General features: G+C 50.1%; 1 protein-coding gene and 1 long non-coding RNA gene across 13 annotated transcripts in view; one reads left to right on the top strand and one right to left on the bottom strand.

The window, feature by feature from the left end:
- The window catches only part of WIZ (WIZ zinc finger), a 119,198-nt gene that overhangs the window by 8,569 nt on the left and 85,816 nt on the right, over window positions 1-24,813 (bottom strand). For 9 of the 12 annotated variants that reach the window (XM_005304390.4, XM_005304392.4, XM_005304393.5 and 6 more), the window contains 3 exons: window positions 6,489-6,653; window positions 3,848-4,354; window positions 122-601 (listed from right to left, as the gene is read on the bottom strand). In XM_005304390.4, the coding sequence (XP_005304447.2) occupies window positions 122-601; window positions 3,848-4,354; window positions 6,489-6,653 (1,152 nt within the window). Of the gene's footprint in view, window positions 1-121; window positions 602-3,847; window positions 4,355-6,488; window positions 6,654-11,342; window positions 11,547-24,813 lie in introns of those variants that run through there. The other 3 variants (XM_005304394.4, XM_065576331.1, XM_042842949.2) reach the window with 3 other exon arrangements.
- On the top strand, window positions 13,306-22,816 carry LOC135977137 (uncharacterized). Its single transcript, XR_010594487.1, has 2 exons — window positions 13,306-14,169; window positions 15,935-22,816. It is a non-coding gene; the product is annotated as an uncharacterized LOC135977137 (long non-coding RNA).

Genomic DNA, 24,813 nt, shown 5'->3' with positions numbered 1-24,813 from the left:
CAGTTCCCTGCTTTAGCCAAACAATGGTGAAGGCTCGATAGGGAGTGGCCTCAGGCCTTGCTTAATGTAAACAAGGGGGAGAGGAGGAGGGAAGAGGAGGCGGTGATGAGAGAGAACCTACAGAGGTTGAGTGGAGACATCCCAGGATCTGAAGCCCAGTACGCGCTGGAGGAAAGACCCTGTTTTCTTTGCAGATTGGCCTCAGCTGACAACCTGTGGGTTTGTGGCTTCAGTTTCTTGGATGGTGGAAGGGAGTGAGGCGAGAGGATCGCTGGCTGTTTGCCCAAAGGCCTTGGTGGAGGTGGTTGTTTCATGCCTGTTGCAGGTACAGCGGCTGTGCTCTTTGGGCTGGGTCTGTCCAAGCTCCCAGCCTCCACTAATGATTTTCTCTCACTAGGGAGGAGAGAGGAAAGACGACTTTTGAAGTCTTCACTTTGGATGAGGTCATTTAAAACATCAATTGGAGAGCCTTTAGCATCTGGATCATTCACTCCCAGGTGTCTCAGGTGGGCTCTAGCATGACTCGATAACCCCTTTCTGGTTTCAAACCAGGCACCACATAACTGGCAGTCAATTTCTTTGCCCGAGTCACTATCTACAGCTGCGGAAAGAAAACACATCGATCATAATACATACGGTCACCGAGGAGAATGTCTTTCAAGCACCAGTTACAACCCAAAAGGGACTTGGTTCAAGTGGCCTGGGTTGTCTCTCCAGTGAAGAGGTTATATGCTGCGTTCTCTAGAGATTTTAAACAGGCAGCCCTAAAGGAAAGGTAAATTATCACGCTGGCCCAGGCAGCATGGCTGCCGCTCCCTGACGGTTATGCTGGAATTCCATCAGAAACCTTGACTTTCAGGGCTTCTCCATCATTTCTGTGTCTCCGTTTACATGTGCCAAACAGCTTTAGAAAGTGGTAGCCAAAGGCTGTGCATAGTAATCGGGGAATCAACATTTTATTTTGGGTTCGCTGGCCCGGGAGCAGCCTCTGGAGAATGTTACTGTTCCCGAAAACCTGGGTGTTGGTCCTCCAGCTAAGCAGTCCTTCCCACATTACTTCAATAGCCAATATCCCATGAATCGCTAAATTTAGAGATTAGCGCTTTACACCATTTGAAAGCTGGAACTCCAAAGTGTCAGATGGCATAAGGCTCTAGTTTCAGCGTTAGCTGACCCCAGTGGTACCACCTGCTACAGTCAGGTCAGATTTAACGTTGGAAAAAGCAAGAAGATAATCAGAATGGAGTGATTTTAAAGTCCAATATTTTGCGACAGGATGGGACTAAAAACAAAGCTTTAGTGTAAGTGCTAAATGCCTGGTGTTCCCTAGCCCCGGTTCTTTGCGATACCAAACCTTAAAAGCATACTGGACACACAGGCTCCTCACGCTAGCTGTGCTCCTTTGACACTGGTACGGAACTGAATACAACCAACTCCAGAGCATTCTCCTTCCCCATCCCTGCTAAGTAGCAAGGAACATCTCAGACCTAATTTTAAACATGATCTGATTTTAAAAGGGATTTCATTTTACAAAGTTGGTGACTTCCACAAGGCCATGAATGGCAAGGCTATCCCACAGGTGGCACCAAGAGATTAACGAGGGCTGGGACTTTCTGAGGGAAAGAGCCCTCACTTGAACAACTAAGATCGAAGACTGGAATGTTGTTACTGAGCACATGCGGAACTGTGCATTGATCATTACAAGCTCACAAAGTTCATGCACATTTCTGCAGAAAAACTGCCACTATAAGCACACATGGCAGTCTCTTCCATGCAAGTCTATGAATGTCAAGCAAGCACATAAGATGTCAGGTAATGGCAAGCCTCTTGATTTGAAATCTGCACTCAGGTATATGGCTGGCTATTCCCCAGATTGCCCAGCCAGACCCCAGCAGCCTAGGTGAAGGTTAACACAGGGGCCCTAATATCAATGGGAGCACTGCCCACTGCTGTCTCAGTAACTTGGATAACTGAGAAGTCTAGGCCTGGTCGTCGTAACTGGGCTAAGGAAGATTGGGACATGAGGATGCCAGGGCACGAGACAGTCAGAGAAACATGTCAAGCGGACAGTCACTTTCCCAACTGTTTCTTTCAGCAGAATAAGACCAGCAGAATCATCCACATCTAATCAGCCTGGATTCAGGGCTTAGGTGCTCAGGCAAACTAGGCTGTGTAAGAGTTCATTAAGTGATACACAAAGGTCAGTCACCCATTTGGAATGACACAAACCTTGATGAACAATAGAAAGGGGGACTGGGACATGGAACTGTTCGTCTGCAGGGGCCTGGGTAGGATGGCTGGTCTGTGAAAGTCCAGATCCAAATGGACGATAGACAAGACACATCAGCACAAGTAGGACTGATTGTGGCACATCCAGTCCTCACCCTCTGCAGCGAGGTGGCAGAGGCCAAACTCCCTTTAGTGCCAGGGAAGGTCGCTCCAGGTCATTCCCGGGACCCTGGGGAAAGGGGAGTATGCAACAGCTTGTGCTGCTCTGGTCCACTTCCATAGAGAGAGGAGTTCAGTCTAGTCCTGTCAGATCAAAACTAATGTTACTTGAAAAGTAACAGAAGTCGGGCTCTAAACCATACTCTGCTGAGCTTAGATACGGCAGCATTTACAGTGTGTAAAACCATGGGCTGCCCTGACGCAGGAGATCTAGCAAGGAGTGGAGTGCATGTGCTGGAGGAGACTGGGTAATTCGTTGTGTGTATTTAGGACTATTTCCAGTTGCCAATTCCACAAGCAGTCAGCACCCGACGCCTCACCTCTCACTCAGGGTTAACAGACACTGAACTGCTGCAGCCCAGTTTGGACAAGAGCTGCTGAGAAAAATCCACCTGTGCTTTCTATGCAGAACTGAAGAGTCTTCTCAGAACTCAACCACGCCGCGTTGAACAGTCGCTGCACTGACTCGGTCTGGTTTACGGGGTGTCTCAGCTCAGATGTTGTAGAAAAGGAAAGCTAGTTGGTTGGCAAACTAGTTCAGACTAGGATTCCTCCCCGACTGGCTGTTGTACCCAGAATGCCCTTTGCTTCCCAACAGACACAGGGCACTGCAGGGAACAGTTATACAGAGTCTAGGAACAAAGTTGGAAGGCAGCAAGTGGCATCTTACAGGAGGGTGCCCTCTAGGGACTCCCCTCCAGGAATAAGTGGGGTCAGGTGCACGGCTGATAGACTTGCTTAGCCCCCAGAACAGGCCTGGGGAGATGGCTGCTGCACACATGGAGAGAAACAGCAAGATGGACGACCAATTTGGCTGCCCTGGTACAAACACACAGCAAAAGCAGCAGGGGGTCTTTGAGGAGGCGGCCTGCTCCACTTATCTGGCTGGAGAGAAATGTGGTAGGAGCTGGGGGAGCAGTGGAAAGCTGCAGGTGTAGCAGGGGCACTTACTTTACCCAGATTTGTTTGGGCAGGGGAGGAAACCCTCACCCGCTAAATCAGAAATAGATGACACTCTCCTCCCACAATGAGCTATGATTAGCACTTATCCTCCAGAGACAGGAAAGGAGCCACACGCTTGTCAGAAAGACACACGGAATGCAGTCCAGGACCAAGTTGGGACTCACTGCCCTGTGGATGTTTGCAAGGTGTATCCAGATTAGACGGCAGCAGCCCCTATGGGACTTCGCTGGAAAACTGCTGACAGCTACACTGAGTCCCACCCATGGCTGAAAGACAGGAAAGCCCCGCACCCATTCTCCCCACATGACAGCGAAAGGATGCCTTGTAGCAGGTTACCCAACAAGATAGCAGCATCAAGTTTTGGTCAGCAAGTTCCCACACACTCAGCTCTCCTGCCACATATCTAGTGGGAAACACCAAAGGTAAAGAGACTCACTTAGATTTAAGGGCCCTTCCTCCTCGGGCTGCGGCCACTGTGCTTTTGGAGAGCTCTGCAGAGGGCTCAGGGGCAACTTGGGGGTCTTGTCCTCTGGGTGTTTCGGAGGGGGAGATCCTGAGAGCGTGGATGGCACTTTTTTGAGGAGCGGGGATCCTGGCTGTGAAAGGCTCTTTGAGGAGAAGCCTGGTGGGGACTTGATCGCTTTGTTCACAGGGGGATCTGGCAAGCGGTCGCCTGTCTTGCTGAGAGACAGCAGTGTTGGCCGTGGGGAGCTGCCTGTCCCTTCTTTGGGGGAGCTGGATTTTTTGCTGAGCGTTGGGGACATTGGGCTACTGTCAGGTTTGCCCTTCTGCTTCATCAGTTCATAGAGCAAGTCGATGGGAGCTCCACTGCTCTCGGACTCTGCCACGCCAAGCTGCCGAAGGTGAGAGCGAGCGTGGCTGGACAGGCCTTTGCGGGTCTCAAAGCAGGCGCCACAGACCTCGCATGTCGTGAGGTTTTGAGCTGAAAAAGAAGAGCAGCTGTTAGTGAGTCACAGAGCTTCACAAGGTGCAGCGCACAATCCCTGCATGGCTCATGCTGGGTGCCCTTGTCCTCAGCGCCCGGAAGCAGCCCCCCATCCCAAAGTGCAATTCTAAACTACTTTAACTCCCAAGACTACTTATGCAAATGTAGCCATCTTTCCTGTTGCCTTGTCGCCACCGATCAGAACCCTGCACTGTGAGCACTCAGGGGCAGGGACTGCCTTCGGTCCACTTGTCGGCAGAGTGCCTAGCACATTAAGGCCCTAACCAAGGCCTCTGGGTATCAATGCAACCACCAGCAATAAACTGGGAGAAGCTGGGGATGAGGGGGAAGCAGACAAGTCAGGTATGAGTCTAGTGTGATACGGCAGAAAAAGGACAACAGATCTGGGCCATCCCGCTACAGCTGTTAACTTTGCTGCTCACCTTGCCCTCCCTTCCCCCTCACAGTTTGTTATTCCTTCATTGTATGGCTTCTAGGTTATACTATAATTCTCAGGCCAGGGACCATGGGTAACGTTTTCAGAAGCACCCATATTCCTTTTCAAAATGGTACCCAGGGGTTTCTGCTGCCTGTACAGTGCCTGGCCCACTCTGGGACCTACAATAAGGGATATGGGGCAAACTAAGCTGGCACATTGTGTACATTCTAGGCATCTCATTATCAGCAAACCCACAAACTGGAAGAAACCAAGGGGCTGGAGAGACTCAGTTATGAGGTCAGACTGAGACTGTTTAAGTTAGCCCTAACAAGGACAGAGAAGGGACATACCTGCCTAAAGACATCTGAAAGGTGCAAACACCCAAGACAGAGAGGAATCATTTACACAGCTATTTGGGAGTGTAACTAACTGGAAGAGATTGGTTAAGGGCAGAATTCAGGACAGACACCAGGAAAAGCTTCCTGATGATTCAGCATAAGTAGAAGGTTGCATGATCTGCTATGGAAGGTACTGGACAAAGCCACATTTGGGGTACTGAAGGTATCATGGGAACTATCCTGCGTGGCAGTAGAGTGCAACAGATAGTCTAAGAGGCCATGTAATGCTCCATCACGATGCGTGTTGTTTGGCAAATTGTCCATGACTGCTCTGATCACAATAAGGTGCTGTAGTCTGGGACCTCTAGCCTGCAGAGCCACGCTAGAGTACTAAGAACAAGGGTGGCAGTAGTCCCCTCCAATTTATTCATATTAGAGCCAGCCCTTCAGCTCATGGCAAGTTGCCAACATGACTCCTCACCACAGCAACATGTGAGTACTGCCCTGCTCCAACAGGACCATCTTTCATTCTATCATCCCACGGACCGAATAGGCACAGAGGCCTGGCCTGCCAGCTCCATTCCTTTCCTTTCTCAGTTTTGAATGAAGAGAGATTGCAATAGAAGAGCCCAATGGTGCTAATCCAGTGATTTTAAGAGAGATTACTTGAAAACTCCACCTGTTGCCCAAGACAGACTAACACCACAGAGAGTCTCTTTCTGCCAAGTTATGAGGAGGATGGAAGAAATTTGAACTGCAAGTACCTTCCCACATCAATGACAATTCCCCATAATTCTAGGCAACAGGGAAACAGCCAAGAGCAAGGAGTTTTCATTTATTTTTAACATGACTTGCTGTCTATTAAATCACAAACAGGTAGGAATAAAAGCAGGAATGTGGGGTCTGGATAATCAGGAACAGAAGCCAATAAAGCCCTTGTCTGGTTCTTAATCCTTGGAGCAGAGACCATCCTTCTTAAAGTTTTGGAAAGTGACTGGCACGCAGTGGGTGCGATCACCAATAAATCATCATAATCGAGTTCTTCCTTTACGGATATCTTCCCATTTTGTCATGCCCACTGGCTTGCTATTGGAGGGCCACTCTTGTGCGCTTGTTTATAACTGCGAGATGCCTTGTAAGTGATGGATTTGGGCACTAATTTGTTCATGTAGGGAATAAAAAAAAGCTTATTTTTTTCCAATGAAAATGACATGCAACAAACAACAACAAAACAAGGCTCCCAGGATTCCTCTGAAGTAGCTGAGGAAAGTGCCTCCCCCCTCAGCAGGAGAGGCCAGCTGCAACGGAGCCAAATTACAGAATGAAGTTGAGTCATAATCAGAAAAGCACTCACTTTTGGAATCCTGGGAGTCTGGCTTGTTTCCAGGAGCTTCCGGAGATAGTTTGGTCCCTATTCTGTTTGGAGTTTGATCCAATTGCCCGGCTGGAGTACTCTTCTTTGGGATGGGTGGTGACCCCACTTCCATGGCAACCATTTCTTCCTCCTCAGAGGCCATAACTGCCAGGGAGAGAAGGAAACATTCAGTCCGAGCTGTAAACAGTAAAGCATTAATGAAACTCACTCAAGGGGAGCAGTGAATAAAGGTTAAACCATTCCACATTTGATTAAAATGCCCTACAAGTTACTCATTAGCTCCATGTTATCAGCCAGGCACCAAGAATGGAAGTGAAAAAATATCCCAGTCAACACTATCTATTAATGGAAAAACAAGTTTGTAATAGGTAGGTTTACAGCAAACAGATGCTTTTGGACCTGGGTCATTAAGAGAATAGGAACTATAGCTCACGGATGCAAATGCAGGGGTTAAGTCATCACTGCACAGGAATATTCAGAAATTCTGTGTAAGCTTCCTGTGCTATCAGCAGTGACTCAGGGAACAAAGAGTGGTATGAAATGATGGTATTCGTCACACCGCGCAAAACACATTCCATATCTTCTGGTCTCTAGACTGATAGGACCAATGAGCCTCAGCCATGGATCACGACACCACTGAGCCTGGCATCGTACAAACACAAAACAAAAAGAGGGTCCCTGACCATTTCTCTGCGGCTAGTGAGTTGTTAGTTTACAGAGCATCACTGATGTCCATAGAGTTTTACTGTCAAGCCAACAGGTCCTGGCCCTGAGGAAATTACAAGCTTGCCAACACTTCCTACCGTGTGTAGCATTTACTATCAGGACATCAATAGGACTGTTCCTAGCACAAGGACTATACTTAGTAGTGTTTACATTACCAGGTTAAAAGAACAGGAGTACTTGTGGCACCTTAGAGACTAACAAATTTATTTGAACGTAAGCTTTCGTGGGGTACAGCTCACTTCTTCGGATGCATGTAGTGGAAAATACAGAAGGAAGATATATATATATATATATATATATATATATATATACACACACACACAGAGAACATGAAACAATGGGTGTTACTATACACACTATAAGGAGAGTGATCAATTAAGTTGAGCTTTTATCAGCAGGAGAGAAAAAAAAGCTGTTTGTAGTGGTAATGAAAATGGCCCATTTCCAGCAATTGACAAGGAGATATGAGGAACTGGGGCGGGGTGGGGGGAGGGGGAGGAGGGGAATAAGCATGGGGAAATAGTTATACTTTGTGTAATGGCCCATCCACTCCCAGTCTTTGTTCAAGCCTAATTTAATGGTGTCCAGTTTGCAAATTAATTCCAATTCAGCAGTCTCTTGTTGGAGTCTGTTTTTGAAGTTATTTTGTTGTAATATTGCAACTTTTAGGTCTGTAATCGAGTGGCCAGGGAGATTGAAGGGTTCTCCAACTGGTTTTTGAATGTTATAATTCTTGACATCTGATTTGTGTCCATTTATTCTTATATGTACAGACTGTCCAGTTTGGCCAATGTACATGGCAGAGGGGTATTGCTGGCACATGATGGCATATATCACATTGGTAGATGTGCAGGTGAACGAGCCTCTGATAGTGTGGCTGATGTTATTAGGTCCTATGATGGTGTCCCTTGAATAGATATGGGGACAGAGTTGGCAACGGGCTTTGTTGCAAGGATAAGTTCCTGGGTTAGTGTTTTTGTTGTGTGGTTGCTGGTGAGTATTTGCTTCAGGTTTGGGGGCTGTCTGTAAGCAAGGACTGGCCTGTCTCCCAAGATCTGTGAGAGTGATGGATCGTCCTTCAGGATAGGTTGTAGATCCTTGATGATGCGCTGGAGAGGTTTTAGTTGGGGGCTGAAGGTGATGGCTTGTGGCGTTCTGTGTCTATTACCAGGTTAGAAGGCTAAAGGCACAAGAAGTGACAACAGACCACAGGGAAGAGAGAACACAATGGGATTGGTACATTGCTTCTGGGAAAGCATTAATTATGGACAGTTGGACTGTTTATGTTGTGTTTGTAATGTTTGTTTTATTTTCACTGAGAGCCAGCAGGATAGGGGAAGCACCCAGTGGCACAACTAAGATTACGGATAGCAAGCTGTATCAAAAAAGTTTTGAAGGGGTATTTGAATGGAAGGGTGCCTGGAACCCTGGGACAGAGGCACAAAGATCAGTGGAATCCCAAATTGGAGCAGACAGAAAATATTAAAGATGACATGAACAGACAGGGCAACAAGAAATCTCCAAAATAAAATGTGGGAAGTTTATAAAAATCACTTTTATTTTACCTACTTCTAGAAGCCATAAAACAAAACAAAAACTTAACTTAATGGTCATTTAGAGAAAAACTGCACTGTAACACAAAAAGGAATTTGTAGCAATGTGTCCAACTACAGGGGAATAAGCCACTGCTCTTTAAAATGCCTTAAATATTAAATGTGTTGTTTGGAGTGTTGTAACCCAGGATATCAGAGAGACATGGTGGGTGAGGTAATGTTTTTATTGGACCAATTTCTGTTGGTGAAAGAGAACAGCTTTTGAGCTTAAGAAACGCCCTGTGTGTGCTCAAAAGCTCGTCTCTTTCACCAACAAACGTTATTCCCTTGTCTCTTAAATATTAAACAATAGTTAAAGCAATCAAACAGGAAGCTGTCATTTTGACAGTTTGGAAACGCAAGGTAGGGCTTTAGCTGCTTTATTATATAGCAAGAAAAGACTGATTGTTTCAGTTATGCTAAGGTAAACTGCTGCATAGGTTTGGTTTTTATGGTTAGTTTTACAGATTAAAGTGACTCAAGCCTTTTCATTTGGTTAAATTTAACTATGGAGCTGTCTCTGTAACTCTGAAAGTTTCTGAGGGTGACATCAATTTCCCCTGTTCTGTTTCATATCCTCAAACTGGGACTAGTCACTTTCTGCAGAAACACCTCAGCCTCATTCACTAGCTGGAGACACAACAGGACAAGTTTTTTAAAATGATTCAAAACCAGTGTCTTTTAACAGGCTCTTGTGGGTAAATATTCATGTTGCTCCCTGAGATTAGTGCTGGGGCATCATGGTGATACATAAAATCCTACAACATGAAGGAATAAGGCTGCTTATGTGGCGAGGGCATCCAGAATTTATATCAGCAATGACTGATGCCCCCCCAAGAGTTTGGAAGAGTTAAAAACCCTCTTACTCCAGGGTTGCTGTGGGGTTTAGGAAGTAGCTTCCCCCATAGGCAGGTTATTCCACAGCTCTCCGTTACAGGGTTTCTTGCATCTTCTTTTTAACAGCTAGCACTGGCTGCTGTCAGGAACAAGAAACAGGGCTAGAGGGCCTCTGAGCTGGCCTAGCAAATCCTCTACTCCTAGATTCATGGTGTTAAAGCTACTCCTCACTGGGAGGGCACAATCAGAGAAAAAGAGAATAAGGTTGGGCTCAATGAAACCCATCCATGAGAAAGGGTCCAGACCTGGGAACAGCTACCCCCCACCCCAGAGGGGAGCCAAGTTTGTGGTCAGGGCAGGGGGCAGTAAGCCCAACCTGTCAATGTGGAGGAGCACAGAGCTGAATTAAGGGTGGAAGAAGACAATAAGCCCAACCTGTCACTATATTTAGGGGAAGAGACACACTGGGCACAGCTCCCCAGGGACTAGGGGGAGCCAGGTGTACTGGTAGAGAAGTAGTCAGCCCAGCCTATCAGTGCAGAGGAGCACAGAGGAAGGCACAGCCCCACGACACCAGGAAACCAATGAGCCAGGCCTGTCAGTGTGTGAGAAGCAAAGAACTAGGTAGTCTTGACACAGACAGCATACTGGGGGCTATCTGAAAGAGAAGGTGTGAGGACAGTGCTCCAGGCAGCCTGTCAGTATGTGTTTTGTATGTGGGAGGAGCTGAACACAGCCTCCTAGAAGTGAAAGAGGAGGCAGAGATGGAGGCAATGAGCTTGGCCCATCAATGTGGGGGGGAAGGGGAGAAGACATAGAACTAGGTACAGCCCCTGGGGTGTGAGCCCAGCATGTCGGTGGGGGTGGGGCACGAAAGCAGGCGAGAGGCCCCAGAATGGGGACAGGGAGTGCACTGAACCTGGTCTAATAGTGTGTGTGGGGGGGGAGGGGGGGGGAGGGGGGTTCGTGAGCCTGGTCTGTCAGTCCAGGGGGAGCAAGCCCTTTCTGTCAGTGTGTATATGTGTGTGTGCGCGCGTGAACTTGGCACAGCTAGGGTGAGTGAGCCCAGTCTGTCAGTGCGGGGGGGGGGGGGGGGGGGGAGAGAGACAGAAGCAAGCCCAGGCTGTCAGTCTGGGGGTTGGGGGAGGGAGAACAGGCTGGGCAGAGCCCCCGGGAAACTGGGGATCACACTGAGCACAGGCGGTCAGTGTAGGGGGTGATCTGGGCAGAGCCCCCCGGGATGGGGGCAGGGGAGCGGGCAGAGCCGAGGCTGTCAGTGCGGGGGGGGGGGAGGGGAGGCGCTGGGCAGAGCCCGGCGGGTGGGGGTGCGCAATAAACCCTGGCTGTCAGTGCAGGCGGGAGTGGGGTGCCTGGGCAGAGCCCCCCGATAGGCGGCCGGGGAACGCTGAGCACGGCCTGTCGGGCGGCGGCGGGGTGGGGGGGGAACGGGGACTACAGCGAAGTGCGTCTCCTCCCTCGGCCCACTCGTTCCCCGACGGGAGGGGCCGAGGAGGGAGCTCAGACACCCGGTGAGACCCAGACCCGAACCCGCCACCGCCCGCGGGGGCAGAGGAGGAGGAGGAGGAGGAGTCCGGCCTGCTCCACTCCGGCTCCAACTCCCGTCTGGCTGCGGCCGCTCCCGCGCCCAGGCCCGGGGGTGGAGCGGGGGGATCCTCACCGGTCTCGGGCACCACCTCCGGCTCAGGCTCCCCGTCCCCGTCCCGCTCTCGGGGCCGCGGCGGCGCCGCCGCTTTTGTCACTTTCAGCGGCGAGGAGGTGGAGGCCGCCATCTTGGGTCCGGCACATGCAGGGCGGCCACAAGGAGGGGCAGCCGAGCGCCGAGCCACGGGCCGCGCCAGGCCAGGCGGGGCAGCCGAGCGCCGAGCCAGCCCAGGTGGCCGCCGCCGAACCAGAACCCACAAAGGCAGGCAGGAACAGTCACCTACCGAGCAATCGATACTAGGCCCTCTAGGCGGGAGCCACAGACACTTGCCACGCACGTAGGCAGGAGCAGAGGAGAGCCGAGCTCGCGTAGGGCCCACAGGCCTAGGCGAAGGCCCAGGCTGTGGAGGCCCCCAGGGGGCTTGCAGGGGCCTTAAGGCCGTGCCTGGTTGGTGCTGCCTGGGGCAGTGTGAGGCAGGGTTGCCACCCCAAGTGACCCCTTGCCTGCTGCCACCAGGGCAGGCGCTTGGGCATCTCTCCCGCGAGGGGTGGCCCCTCTGAGCCCATGCTACAGGTTTCCCCATCTTCACCTCCCCGGGTACTGAAATCCTAGTGCTCCCTCCTGCCCCTGATCTCTCACACCCCCTCAACTTTTCCCTACATGGCCCTGCATGCTGCTACACCTGCCCCTGCCTGTCCCTTTCCCCTGAAGCAGGTTCTGAATGGAGGCAGACGGTCCTGCTCGGCTCATAGCAAAGCCTGGCAGCCAGAGGTTGATAGATGGCTAATATATCTTCCCGTTTGTGCCTGTATTGCCAAGAAAGGCTCAAGGAGGGAAAAGGGGAGGACAGCCCCCCCTCACAGCAGCCCAAGGGGACAGGCTGTCAGAAATTATTTTAAATCCTATGCCAGTCTGCTAATGTAGCACAGCAGGGACAGCTAACACAACCCCTACTTACTACAGCTCCCGGGAAGCACTGCAGCATTAATTGCTCCATGACATGTCAAGAAGTGGCTCATTTTAGACCTGCATAAATACAAGGAAAATAAAGTGCCCGCAACACCCCCTTCTTAAGAGCCATAGAATGGCCTGAACGTAAGGGGTGCTTTGCCGGATTCTGAACCACAAGGCAGCTTAAGAGCCTTAACTCCAAATCACTCATTAACTTATGCAATGTAGAGAGAAAATGATTTGCTTTCACCAGGAGAAGAAATACATGCGACTGTGACATAGTTCTTAAAGAGGAAGTTACTCACCTTGTGCAGTAATAATGGTTGTTCAAGCTGTGTTTCCTTATGGGTGCTCCACTGTAGCTGCGCTTGCATCCCTGTGCTGCTGCTCAGAGAACTTTGGTAGCAGTATCCCTTTGGCCTGCACTTGTGCTGTCCGCCCCTTGTGCTCTGCCACACAGCTAACCAGCGCTGCGCAGGCAAACCCGCCTCAGTTTCTTCTCTACCACAGAGTCCTTGACAAGAACTCCAAAGCAGAGGGGAGGAGGATGGGTCATGGAGCACCCATCCAGACACACATCTCGAAGAATCATTGTTACCGCACCCAGTGAATAACTTCCTCTTCTTCTTCAAGTAGTGGCCCTATAGGTGCTCCACTGTAGTTGACTCCCAAGCAGTATCCCTAATGGGAGGCTGAGGCTTTGGACTCGAGTCAGTTATGGATGACAATACTGCGGAAATGAAGATTGTGATTACTGGGGACTGCTTCAGACACTTAGTGTTCTGTGAAGATATGTGCAGATGCCCAGGTTGCTGCTCTGCAGATTTCTGAGATAAGGACATTCTTGAGGAAGGTGACAGAGGAGGAAACTGACTTAGTGGAGTGTGTGCAGTTTCTGGCTGGAGGTATGATGTTGTGACCTGATCGCTGTGTTTGATACAGTTAGAGACCCATTTGGAGAGTGTCTGGGACGATATTGCTGTGCCTTTAGACCTGCCTTTAGACCGTTCTGCAGTGGAGAGGAAAAGTTTAGGAGGGAGGATGTATGAGGGAGATGTGCCATAAATGCTGCTATCTCCCTTATTCTCCTTGTCGAGGTGATTGCCACCAAGAATTCTGTCTTCATAGACAGGTTTTTGACTGAACAAGGGGCCATGGGTTCAAAGGATGGCCTACTCAGGCTCTTCAGTATTAAGTTTAGATTCTGTGTTGGGGTGGGATGTCTGGGTTGGGGAAAGGTGTACTATACCCTTGAGAAATCATTTTGTAGTTGGGTGTGAGAGCACTGAGTATCCCTCAGGATACTTCCCTGATGGAAGGCTGTTATGGCCACTAGGTGAACTTTGATTGAGCTAAGAGACAGTCCTGATTTCTTGAGTCAGTATATAATCTAGGACCATTGGGAGAGTAGCAGAAGTCAGGGAAATTTGTCTTGAATTACACCAAGTCTGAAACCTGGTCCACTTTTGCAGGAAAGTACGACAGGTAGCCGATTTCCTACTGTGCAGCAACACTTCCTGTGCCTCCTCAGAGCAGAATCTTTCTGTCTGCTGGAACCATGAAGGACCCAGCCTTGAGTCAGAGTATCCGCAGGTTGGGGTGGAGAGTGCGTCCCTCGTTCTGCGAGAGGAGGCATGGAGTGGGTTGAAGGGAGATAGGTGGACACGTTGCCAGTTGTGACAGCTAAGGGTACCATGTTTGTCTCAGACAGGAGGGAGCAATCGGTAAGACATTTGCTCTCTCTCTTTTTATTTTTAAACAGGCCTTTTGATAATAGAGGGAACTGGAGAAAGGTGCATACAAGGTCCTTGTCCCATAGAAGGAGAGCATCCCCTAAGGAATGCTGTCTGAGGCCTGTTCTGGAGCAGTAGCATGGACATTTCTTGGTCAGGTAAGTAGCTAACAGGTCTATAGTTGCTTTCCACCACTGTCAGAATATGTCGTGTAGTACTTTGAGTTCATCTCACATTTGTGGTCGTGTGGGAACTTGTGTCTGCGACTGTCCGCTACTGTGTTCAGTACTCCTGGGAAGGTATGCTGCTGCTATTCTGACACTGTGGGAAATGCACCAGTTCCATAGCTTTAGTGCTTCTGTGCAAAGGGAGGGTGATCTGGCACCTCCCTGACAATTTATGTAGTACATACATGCTATATTGTCTGTCAAGACTCTTGGGTGTGTACCTCTGATTATCAGAAAGAAGTGGGTGCAAGCAGTCCTGACTGCTCTGAGTTCAAGGAGGTTGATGTGAAGAGACATGTCTGTAGATGACTACTTGCCTTGTGTCGTAAGATTGTTGAGATGTGCGCCCTACCCCATGCGGGATGCGTCGGTGGTGAGAAGTAGTGATGGAGAAGGTTGTGAGAAGGAGATCCCCGTGCAGACATTTGCTGGGTCTTTCCACTAGTCCAGGAAGTTTTTAACTTTGGTGGGCAGTGATAGAGGTTTGTCTAGTCTGTCACTGTTCGGCCTGTAGACCGAGCTGAACCATGTTTGGATATGTGAAGTCTGGCATGAGATATCACAGACATGCCTGTAGCCGTATGCCCAAGGAGTTGGAGGTAGTGTCTAGCTGATATTTGAGAGCTGGTTTGTACTGCCTCTATGAGCATGGACAAGCTTTGAAACTTGTGCTCTGGTAGGAGTGCCCTCGCCTATAATGAGTCTAGATCGGCTCCTATGAACTCTAGGAGCTCTACAGGGGGTGCACGTTGATTTTTGGATGTTCATCTGTAGGCCCAGATCCATGAACAAGTCTACAGCTGTTTGGTTGGCCCGAAGGGCCCTGTCAAAGGAGCAGGCTCTGAGGAGGCAATCATCCAGATAGAGGTAGATCATAATCCCCTGGGAGCGTAGGTGAGCGGTCACCATGGAGAGGACTTTGGTGAATACTCTCGGAGCTGATGAGAGGCCAAAGGGGAGTATTTTGTACTGGTAATGGTCCTGACCCAGGATAAATCTGAGGAATCATCTGTGGGAAGGTAAGATCGGTATGTGCAAATAGGCATCCTGTATGTCAAGGGCAGAGAATCAATCTCCCTGTTTCAAAGATGGAATAATCGCTGCTAGTGTGACCATTCTGAATTTTTGAGCCTTTACAAATTTGTTCAGTGCTCTGAGGTCCATTATGGGTTTCCAACTTCCCTCCTCCTTGGGTATCACGAAAAAACACGTGTTTTGTAGGTGCTGAGGTACAGGTTCTATGGGTCATAGACAGGGGAGGTGATCTATTTCTGGTGTTTCTTCAACAAACTCTCGTGAGAAGGGTCCCTGAAGAGGGGCGGGGAAAGGAGTTGGGGGGGGGGGAGGAGGGAGATGAAGGGAATGGAGTACTCATTGCGGATCATTTCCGGAACCCATTTGCTGGACGTTATTCGTTCCCAGTTGTTGTGGAGCGAAGCAAGGGGCACCCACATGGAAGCAATGGGTTGGTCAGCTGCAGTTGGTGTTGTAGGGAGTGGTCTGTCAGCACCCTGACCAGGATGTCAAAACTGATGTTTTGAGGCGGATGGTTGTGAAGAGGAAGATTGAGGGCCTGATGGTTTATGTTCGGAAAATATGAATTTTTTCCTTTGAGGCTCATAATAGTGTTGAGTTGGAGAATGGGGTGTGTGGGATTTATGGTGAAGTTAAGGACTAAATTTTCTTTTTTCTCCAGGTGTATAAATTCCTAATGACTGGAGAGTGGCCCTGGAATCTTTGAGCGTATGGAGGGATGTGCCAGTATTCTCAGCAAACAATTCAGTGCCTTCAAAGGGGAGATCCTCTACTGTTGTCTGTACTTCCTTAAAGAAGCCAAGACATGTGCAACTAGGACACTCACCACAAAAAATGGTTACTAACCTTCCGTAATCGTTGTTCTTCAAGATGTGTTGCTTATGTCCATTCCAATGTAGGTGTGTGCTCTTCCCAAGCACCACCGCTGGAAAATTTTCCCCTCAGTGGTATCTCTTGGATCAGCTCTAGTGCTCCCTGGGTCATGCTCTCATAATGCTGGTATTAAGGGCCCTGCTGACCCACTACCCCTCAGTTCCTTCTTGTCAGCTAACTCCAACAGAGGGATAGGAGGATGGGTTTTGGAATGGATATGAGCAACACATATTGAAGAACAGTTACGGAAGGGTTAGTAACAGTTTTTTCTTCTTTGAGCGCTTGCTCATGTCCATTCCAATATATATGACTCCCAAGCAGGTGTAGGAGGTAGGTTCGGAGTTCATTGACAAGCAGACTATAGCACCTCTCTGTCAAATCCAACGTCATCTCTGGCCTGCTGACTAATGGCATAGTGAGATGCAAAAGTGTGGACCGAAGACCACATTGCTGCTCTACAGATGTCCTGGATAGGGACCTGTACCATGAATGCAGCTGAAGATGCCTGTGCCCTAGTGAAATGTGCCGTCAGGGCCAGAACAAGGACCTTTGCCAGGTCAGAACATGATTCATGGTGAAATTCTCTGGGCTGAGACTGGAGAGCCTTTCATCCTATCTGCAATCGCCACAAACAGTTGAGCAGTTTTCCAAAATGATTTAGTCCTTTCTATGTAGAAAGCCAGCGCACATCTGACATCTAGCGAGTGAAGTCTCTGCTTCTGGCTCTTGGCATGTGGTTTTGGATAGAAGACCAGAAGGAACATGCCCTAGTTACTATGGAATTGTGAAACCACCCTCGGGAGGAAGGCTGGATAAGGACACAGCTAGATCTTGTCCTTGAAGAATACTGTGTATGAAGGTTCTGAGGTGAGGGCCCTAATCTCCAAGACCCTTCTAGCTGAAGTAATGGACCCCAGAAACGCCACCTTCTAGGACAAGTAGGGAAGAGAACACGATGCCAAGGGCTCGAATGGAGGACCCATGAACCTTGACAACACCAGGTTAAGAGTCCAAAGTGGAATTGGTCATTGTACCTGGGGGTACAGTCTGTCCAGCCCCTTCAGAAAACAACTACAAATTGAGTTTGCAAAGACAGACTGGCCATTCGCTCATGGGTGAAATGCTGAAACAGCAACTAGGTGGACTCTAGTTGATGACATTGATAGCCCTTGCTGCTTCAGAATGAATGCTACTGATGACCACGTGGGTGAGACATCTTTTGTGCGTTGACCAGATGGAGAACCTTTTCCACTTAGCCATCCACTAGACCTACATATCTGGCATTCTGTTCCCTAGAAGAACTTCTCAAACCAGACTGGAGCATGCTAGCTCTGAGGTGTTCAGCCATGGAGCTTCCAAGCCGTGAGGTGAAGCGACTTGAGATTCGGGTGATGAAGGCAGCTGTGGTCCTGGGAGATCAAATCTGGAACCTGAGGTAGCCAAATTGGTGTTTCCAGTGACAGGTTCATGAGCAGAGTGAACCAGTGCTGTCATGGCCAGGCTGGGGTTATCAGCATGACTTGCGCTCTGTCCCACCTGATCCTTAGCAAAACCTCACGTATGAGAGGAATGGGGGGAAATGCATAGAACAGATGACCTGTCCAGGCAAGAGGAAGGCGTCTGTCAGATATCCTAGACTGTGGCCCAGGAGGGAGCAGAATTCGAGACACTTCCTGTTGTGCTTGGTTGCAAATAGATCTATTTGGGAAGTTCCCCACTTCCACAAGATGACTTGTAGGACCTCTGGATGAATGGACCATCATAGTGGTTGGAGAAGACCCTACTGAGGTGATCATTCTGAGAGCCCAGCAGATAGGAGGCCTTGAGGTGAATTGAGTGGGCTATGCAAATTCCCATAAATGAAGTGCCTTCTGGCACAGGTGAGAGGAGCGCATTACACCGTCTGTTGATATGGTTCATGGCTGTTGTGTTGTCTACGAGGACTGACATGCACCTGTCCAACAGGCCAGGTGAACTGCTCTGAGCTCTCTGATATTGATGTGTAACAAGAGTTCTTCCAGAGACCCTGAGTTCTGAGGGACCCCAACTGAGCTCCCCATCCCATTGCAGATGCATCTGTGATGAAGGACACTGATGGTTTGGTCTCGAGAAAGGGACTCCTGCACAAACTGCTAGCTAGTGCAACCACTATAAGCCTTTTTAATGCTTGGAAGTGTGTATCTGGGAGAGAACCCCTGGCCTGTACTGAGTCCAGAATTGTCCCGATGAATTCTATCCTCTGGACCAGGGAGAAGGTGGATTTCTGTGCATTTATGAGCAGACCCAAATCCTGGAAGATTGGCTGAATTAGACTCACATCTGCCTCTATCTGACGTTTGGACCGATCTTTTACCAGCCAGTCATTGAGGTATAGATAGACCTGGACCCCCTGCTTCTTGAGAAAGGCCACGACCACTGCCAAGCATTTTGTGAACATCTGAGGAGCCACTGAGAGACCGAACAGGAGCACCATAAATTGGTAGTGCATATGGTTGACAATAAATCTGAAAAATCTTCTGTGTCTCTGAAAGATGGCAATGTGGAAATAAACATCCTTTAAGTCGAGGGTGGCATACCAGTCCCCTGGATCCAAGGAGGGAATGATGGAGGCCAAGGAGACCATGCAGAACTTCAGCGTCTTCATGAATTTGTTGAAGTTTCACAGATCCAGAATAGGTCTGAGACCACTGTAGGCTTTCTAGATTAGGAAATAGCGGGAGTAGAACCCACGGCCCCTTAGCTCTGGTGGAACCTCCTCCACTGCTCCTACCCTTAGGAGAGACTGCACCTCCTAGAAACTGCTCGTGAGAAAGGTCCCTGAAGAGGGATGGGGAGGGAGGGTAGAAGGGAGGGGTACAACAAAACTGAAGGGTGTATCCCAGTGCTATCATGCATAGCATCCACTGATCTGAGGTGTTACGGGCCCACACCCAATAGAAGTGGGATAACCGGTCTACAAAAATTGGGAAACCTGGATCAAAGCATGTCATCTCCGAGCGTATCATCAAAATGCCTGCTTTGACCCTGCCAAGTGTCTGGGGGTCGCAGATGTAGATGAAGACTCTGTCGGAGGTCTCCTCCTGTAGCCCCTGCTCCTTCTCCTACTATAGTCTTGTCAAACAGGTGGGGGGAAGAAGCGAACCACCGGCTGTGGCCTATAATGCTTCCTCACTGGGGCTGGAGTGTGAAGGCCCAAGGATTTAAGTGTAGCTCGAGTCCTTCAAGCTGTGTAGTTTAGAATCCGTCTGCTCAGAAAAGAGCGATGTACCCTCAAAGGGGAGGTCCTGCAGAGTTTATTGGACCTCATGTGGCAAGCCCGAGGATTGAAGCCATGAGCTCCTGCACATAGTGACTGCTGAAGCCATAGAGCGGGCTGCCGAGTCCGACACAAAGAGAGCTGCAGACTCTCGTCTTGCTTCCTGAGGTAGCAACTCCTTCAACTTTTGCGTAGAGTTCCAGGAGTTGAAATTGTATCTGCTCAGGAGTGCCTGATGGTTGGTAATCCTGAGCTGGCGACCCCCTGTCGAATAGACCTTCCTCCCAAAAAGGTCTAACTTTTTTGCGTCTTTGGCCTCAGGTGTCGGTCCCTGTTGGCCCTGTCTTTCCCACTCAGCTGACACCTCCAGTGAACCCGGTGGCGTGTGTATGTACAGGGAATCAAACCCTTTTGCCAGGACAAAATATTTCCTCTCAGTCCTTTTTGCCGTTGGCTGAAGTGATGCCAGGGTCTGCCACAACACCTTGATGGGGTCCATGATGGCATCATTCAGGGGCAGCGCCACTCTCGTGGGGCTTGTTGCTGCCAATATGTCCACAAGAGTAGGAGGATTCCCTAATTTCCTCCACCTGGATCTCCAGGTTTTGAGCTACCCTCCTTAGGAGCTCTTGATGTGCCTTATAATCCCCCTGTGGGGGCACAACATCAGTTCCTAAGACTGCCTCATCTGGGAAAGAGGAGGATGCTTGCACTGGGCCCTGCTCTTTGCCTTTGGCACCCACCAGGTCCCACGGTGCAGTTTCCTGATACACGACAGTGGCCTTGGTACTGGAGTCTGGATCATGTTCTGGTGGTGGAGGTGATCTGGGCTCTGAACCCACCAAATATGACCTCCTGGAATGGGGCCCAGGTTGCGCTGGGAATGCCCAGGGCTTCCAGAAAGGCCATTGCATGGGGAACTGCCACTGCCCTGGTGGCCACACCGCTGGTCGGACCCCTTGACTTGGGTCCATAGCTGGATAGTGTCTAGACTGGTGATGTCGGCTTCTTCATGAGACACAAGACCCCGCCTTCAAGTCCATCTCTGAGGATCCCTCTGGATACCAGTGTAGAGTGGTGCTGATCGGTGCCTCTGACCAGTGCCGGGAGGGGACTGGGACTGTGCTATCATGGCTGGTTTCCCCTTTGAAAACTATCTGTGGCCTCGAGCCTGCAGTGGTCTGTCCTTTGGTGCCTCCCTTGACAGTTCCCATAAGGCTGGAGATGACAGTACCAGTAGCACCAGTAAGTCTCACTGCCGCGAAGGCCTCCAGTGTCAATGGCACGTGTAGGATTGTGGGGCTCTGGTGCCTCTCTCGCAGTGGTGAGTCTATCGGTGCTGGACTCAATGGTTCCCTTTCTGGGACTGGAGTCAACGGCACAGCATGGAATGCTGGTGCCACAGGGTGCCCCTAGCCAGGTTGCACTCTGGTAGTATCCCCATGTCTTGCCGATCTGTGTTGGTGATTGGCCTCTGTTGGTCTTTGTTTCTTCCTAGGCACAGATGATGCCTAGTGTCTCTCGCCAGCGCATCTCTCTTCGTCACTGGAGATGCAATCAGAGTGTCTCTCCTTGATGCTGGAGACAGGGAATAGCACTGGGTGTCTCGAAGTAAGGCCAGGGCGCTCCTCACTGAGGTAGTCGGGCACGGGTCTGAACGTGCTGGCTCTGATGGAGGTCAGAGCCCTGCCTCCATGAGGACAGAGCAAAGTCTAGCATTCCTATCCTTCTTGGTACAGGTCTTAAATTCCTTACAAATCTTGCACCGTTCTCGCACATGAGCTTCCCCCAGGCACATAAGGCAGCTGGAACGGGGGTAGGGTGACCAGACATCCCGATTTTATCAGGACAGTCCCAATTTTAGGGGACTTGTCCCGTGTCCTGACCTTACATCGGTTGGGACGCACTTTGTCCTGATATCGGGGGATCGTCTGGTGGAGGACACAAGCCGGTGCTGCCGGCGCCGCTCACCTCTTCTTCCTGGGCCTTGGGCAGTGCAGCTGAACTCCCGGCGCTCGCCCGCCGGCCGGAGCCTGCAGAGTGCCGCAGCCCCACTCCCCAGGCACGCACAGAGACAGCGAGTACGTCTCCACTGTATGCTGCAGGGGCGGGGCTTGTAGGCGCGGGCAGCGAGCCCCCCGCCCCTGTCCCCGCCCCCCTCAACCGGCGCGACCTTAGGAGTCAGAGGGACGGGACCTGCCTGCTGGATGCTTCCTGGGAGCCACTCCAGGTAAGGCTAGCACTGCTTTGGTCTCACCTGGCCCCCTGGCAGGTCCCTCTGGCGGGGGCTGGGGGGGCTCTGCATGCTGTCCCCCTCCCTCCCCGAGGGGGGAGGTGAAGACAGAGCAGAGGCAAGCTGGGGGGGGCGGGGCACAGAGCTGCCAGTGATTTCTCAGTTTTTCTTGTGCTCCGGCAGTTTTTTTTTTTTTTTTTTTTGCGCTCCGCCCCCCCCGCGTCCCGATATTTGACCTCTGTCATCTGGTCACCCTAAACGGGGGTCGATCACAGATATAGGCTTGTGACAGGAATCACAAGGCTTAAAGCCTGGAGATCGAGGCATGTCCCAATGCCCGGGGGGGGGGGGGGGGGAAGGGGGTTAATCCCAGTTAGCGAACGCTGCTAAGTAACTAACAACTAAAACTTACTTCTAAACTGCAATAAACTATATAGAAACAAGAGTAGAGAGATTCCACTAGGGAATACTTGCAGAACCAAGAATGAAAAGCAGTTCCAGCAACCGTTATGGGCGGTAAGAAAGAACGGGGGAGGAGGGGGGTGATGGGTTGGCAGGGACCTTTATATCGGCGCTATGAGAGCACAACTCCAGGGGGCACCAGAGCCAACCTGACGGATACCACTGAGGGAAAAACACTTTCCAGCGGCGGGCGGTGCTCGGGGTGAGCACACCCTTATATTGGAATGGACATGAGCAAGCACTCAAAGAACCACCACAGCTGTAGAGATGAACCAAGCTGCTGTGTTGGCTGCATCAAGTGCTGATTGAAGTGCTGTCTTGGCCACCAGTTGTCCTTCATTAACAATGGCACGAAACTGTTCGCAGTGTGACTCCAGGAGCTGATCAATAAATGCGTTGAGCTTGGCCTAATTGATGTATTTTGCTGTCAGAGCTTGATAGTTTGCAATTCTGAATTATAGTGTGGTGGATTAATAGACCTTTCTCCCAAATAGGTTGAGGTGCTTCCAATCCCTATCAGAAGGGGTGAACTTCACCTGGTGTTGGCAACCCTGGGAGTTTACTGCATCCACAACAATTGAATTGGGGGAAAATGGGAAAAAAAATAAATATTTCTTATTGGCCCCTTTGCCATATCTGACCGATGCCGGGTTTGCCATATAAGCTTGGCTGGGTCCAGAAGTGTCTCGTTGACGGGGAGGGGTATTCTGCAGGAAGAGGAGGAGTGCAAAAATGTCCACGAGTTTATGATGAGTGTCTTTCATCTCCTCAAGAGATATCTGCAATGTGTCTGCAAACTGTTTTGCTAGATCTTGAAATAGCCGGATGTTGTTGGCTAGGGATAGTGGAGGAGACATCACTACCTCGGCTGGAGAGGAGAAAGATGTTAGTCTGTGGTGTGACCTCCTCCTCAAATCCGACCTCCTGTTCCTCCATGATCACTTCTGGAGATTCAATGGCTCTGCATACCATGGCTGGGGGAGAGCACCCCAAAGGCTTATGGTGGGCCATGCTAGATGTTTGGGAGGCATGGAGCCTGTATGCCACCCAAGGATCCCAGTAGGTCCACTGGGTTGGTGGAAGGGGTCCCAGTGGTTGAGCCCATGGTTGGCCATACTATGGTGGTTGAGGAGCAGACGAAGGGTATGACTGAGGGGGCCCAAGTTGGTAATGGGCATTATAAGAACGTGGGAGGAATAATGGGAGACGACCTCCTCCTGTTTGCGTTCGCTATCAGATTCTCCAATGGAAAACGGAGGTGCATGACACACTACCGATGGAGATTCCCATGTCCGAAGTAAACTCTGTACTGGAGCCCCAGTAGCAAGGGAGACTCTGGTATCTCAGATACTGTGAGGTTCTTAGAGTGTCTGAATTCTTGTGGTGCTGTCCTACTTGGTGCCGACAATAATTGTTGGGTCGATGGCACTGAAGGGATTGGTGATCTGTGCTGTACTGAGCACTCAGAAGTTGGATGGCTTGCTGTTGACCATGCTGATGGTAATGCTCATACCAGCAGCATCTGCTTGGTGGTGGGGTGGTCTCTGTCCTTGCCTTTGTATGTCGGTACCGTTGCTTCAGTGCCTATGCCCATCAGGTCCTTAGGCACGTTAAGGGTACCTGCCACTTCAGACCCTCATGACCTATGGGTACCGTGTTTGGAGCGTCTCAGTGCCAATGGTACCAATAACACTGAATGTGTCTATGATTTTTTCATGTCTCACTTTGGGGACTCGCGGCTGTTTTCTTTGATCCATAGTCCTTAGATGTCGAGGGCTGTAGGGAAGCATTGTGCCATCTGGGTGACTCCTGGTGTGGGTCCGGGGATGGCTGAAGGGCTGCCTCCATGAGGAGTTTTAGTCTCAGTTCACGGTCCTTCTGAGATCTGGACCTGAGATGTTGGCAGAACATGTTTGGGAAATGTGGCTTTCCTCGAGGCAACAGATGCAGTGGGAATGTTTGTCTGCTACAGGGATGTCCTCCTTGCATGAGAGGCACCTCTTAAAGCTCGGTGAACCGGATGGACCCCAAAAGGGGAAAATAAGTTTTTGTTTTTTGTTTTTAAAAGAGAAAACTCAAGAAAACTCTAAAACTAAGAAAGGGATTAACTTTTCAAGTTCTAAGAGAGAGAGGATGATCGGATGAGCGGACTGCTAATAGCTCTGTCTCTTGCCAAGGGCGGTTGAGAAGGAACTGAGGGGGGTTCGCCTGCGCAGCGCTGGTTAGCCTTGTGGCAGAGGTTGATGTGGAGACTGGCTTTGTGGGGTACCCATCTGCCCTAAACTTTGAGGGTGTTGAGGTGGGCTCCCCATCCTAACAGGGATTGTTAGAGTCACTGATGGGGTTGGATGAGAGAAAGGGACTCCCACACAAATATTGAGTTGCTCCTTCCAGCAATTTAGGGACCTCTTTACACACAAGGACACCACCACCTGACTGTCCAAGGTGTCCCTGCTCAGAGAGTATGTTGTTCTGAGCCAACCTGAAAGCAGTGGAGGTGTAGCCTTGTGTGACTGGCCACAAAAGTGCAAGCTGCTATATTGGAGACAGTTCCTTATTGTGGTCTCAGGGCTTCCCTGAATTGTCCCTACCAGACCTGACAAGGTCACAAATCTGTGCAAAGGCAGGTAAACTCTGGTTGTCAATAAGTCTAAGTATGCCTTTGTAAAGAAATCTACGCTAGTACCAGTTGAAAGGATACAGTTTATATTCAGCT

The sequence above is a fragment of the Chrysemys picta genome, chromosome 22, assembly GCF_011386835.1.
Source record: "Chrysemys picta bellii isolate R12L10 chromosome 22, ASM1138683v2, whole genome shotgun sequence".
NCBI classification, from domain to species: Eukaryota; Metazoa; Chordata; order Testudines; family Emydidae; genus Chrysemys; species Chrysemys picta.
The sequence above is the reverse complement of the archived record's forward strand: the minus strand, read 5'-3'. Positions and strand labels throughout refer to the sequence as shown.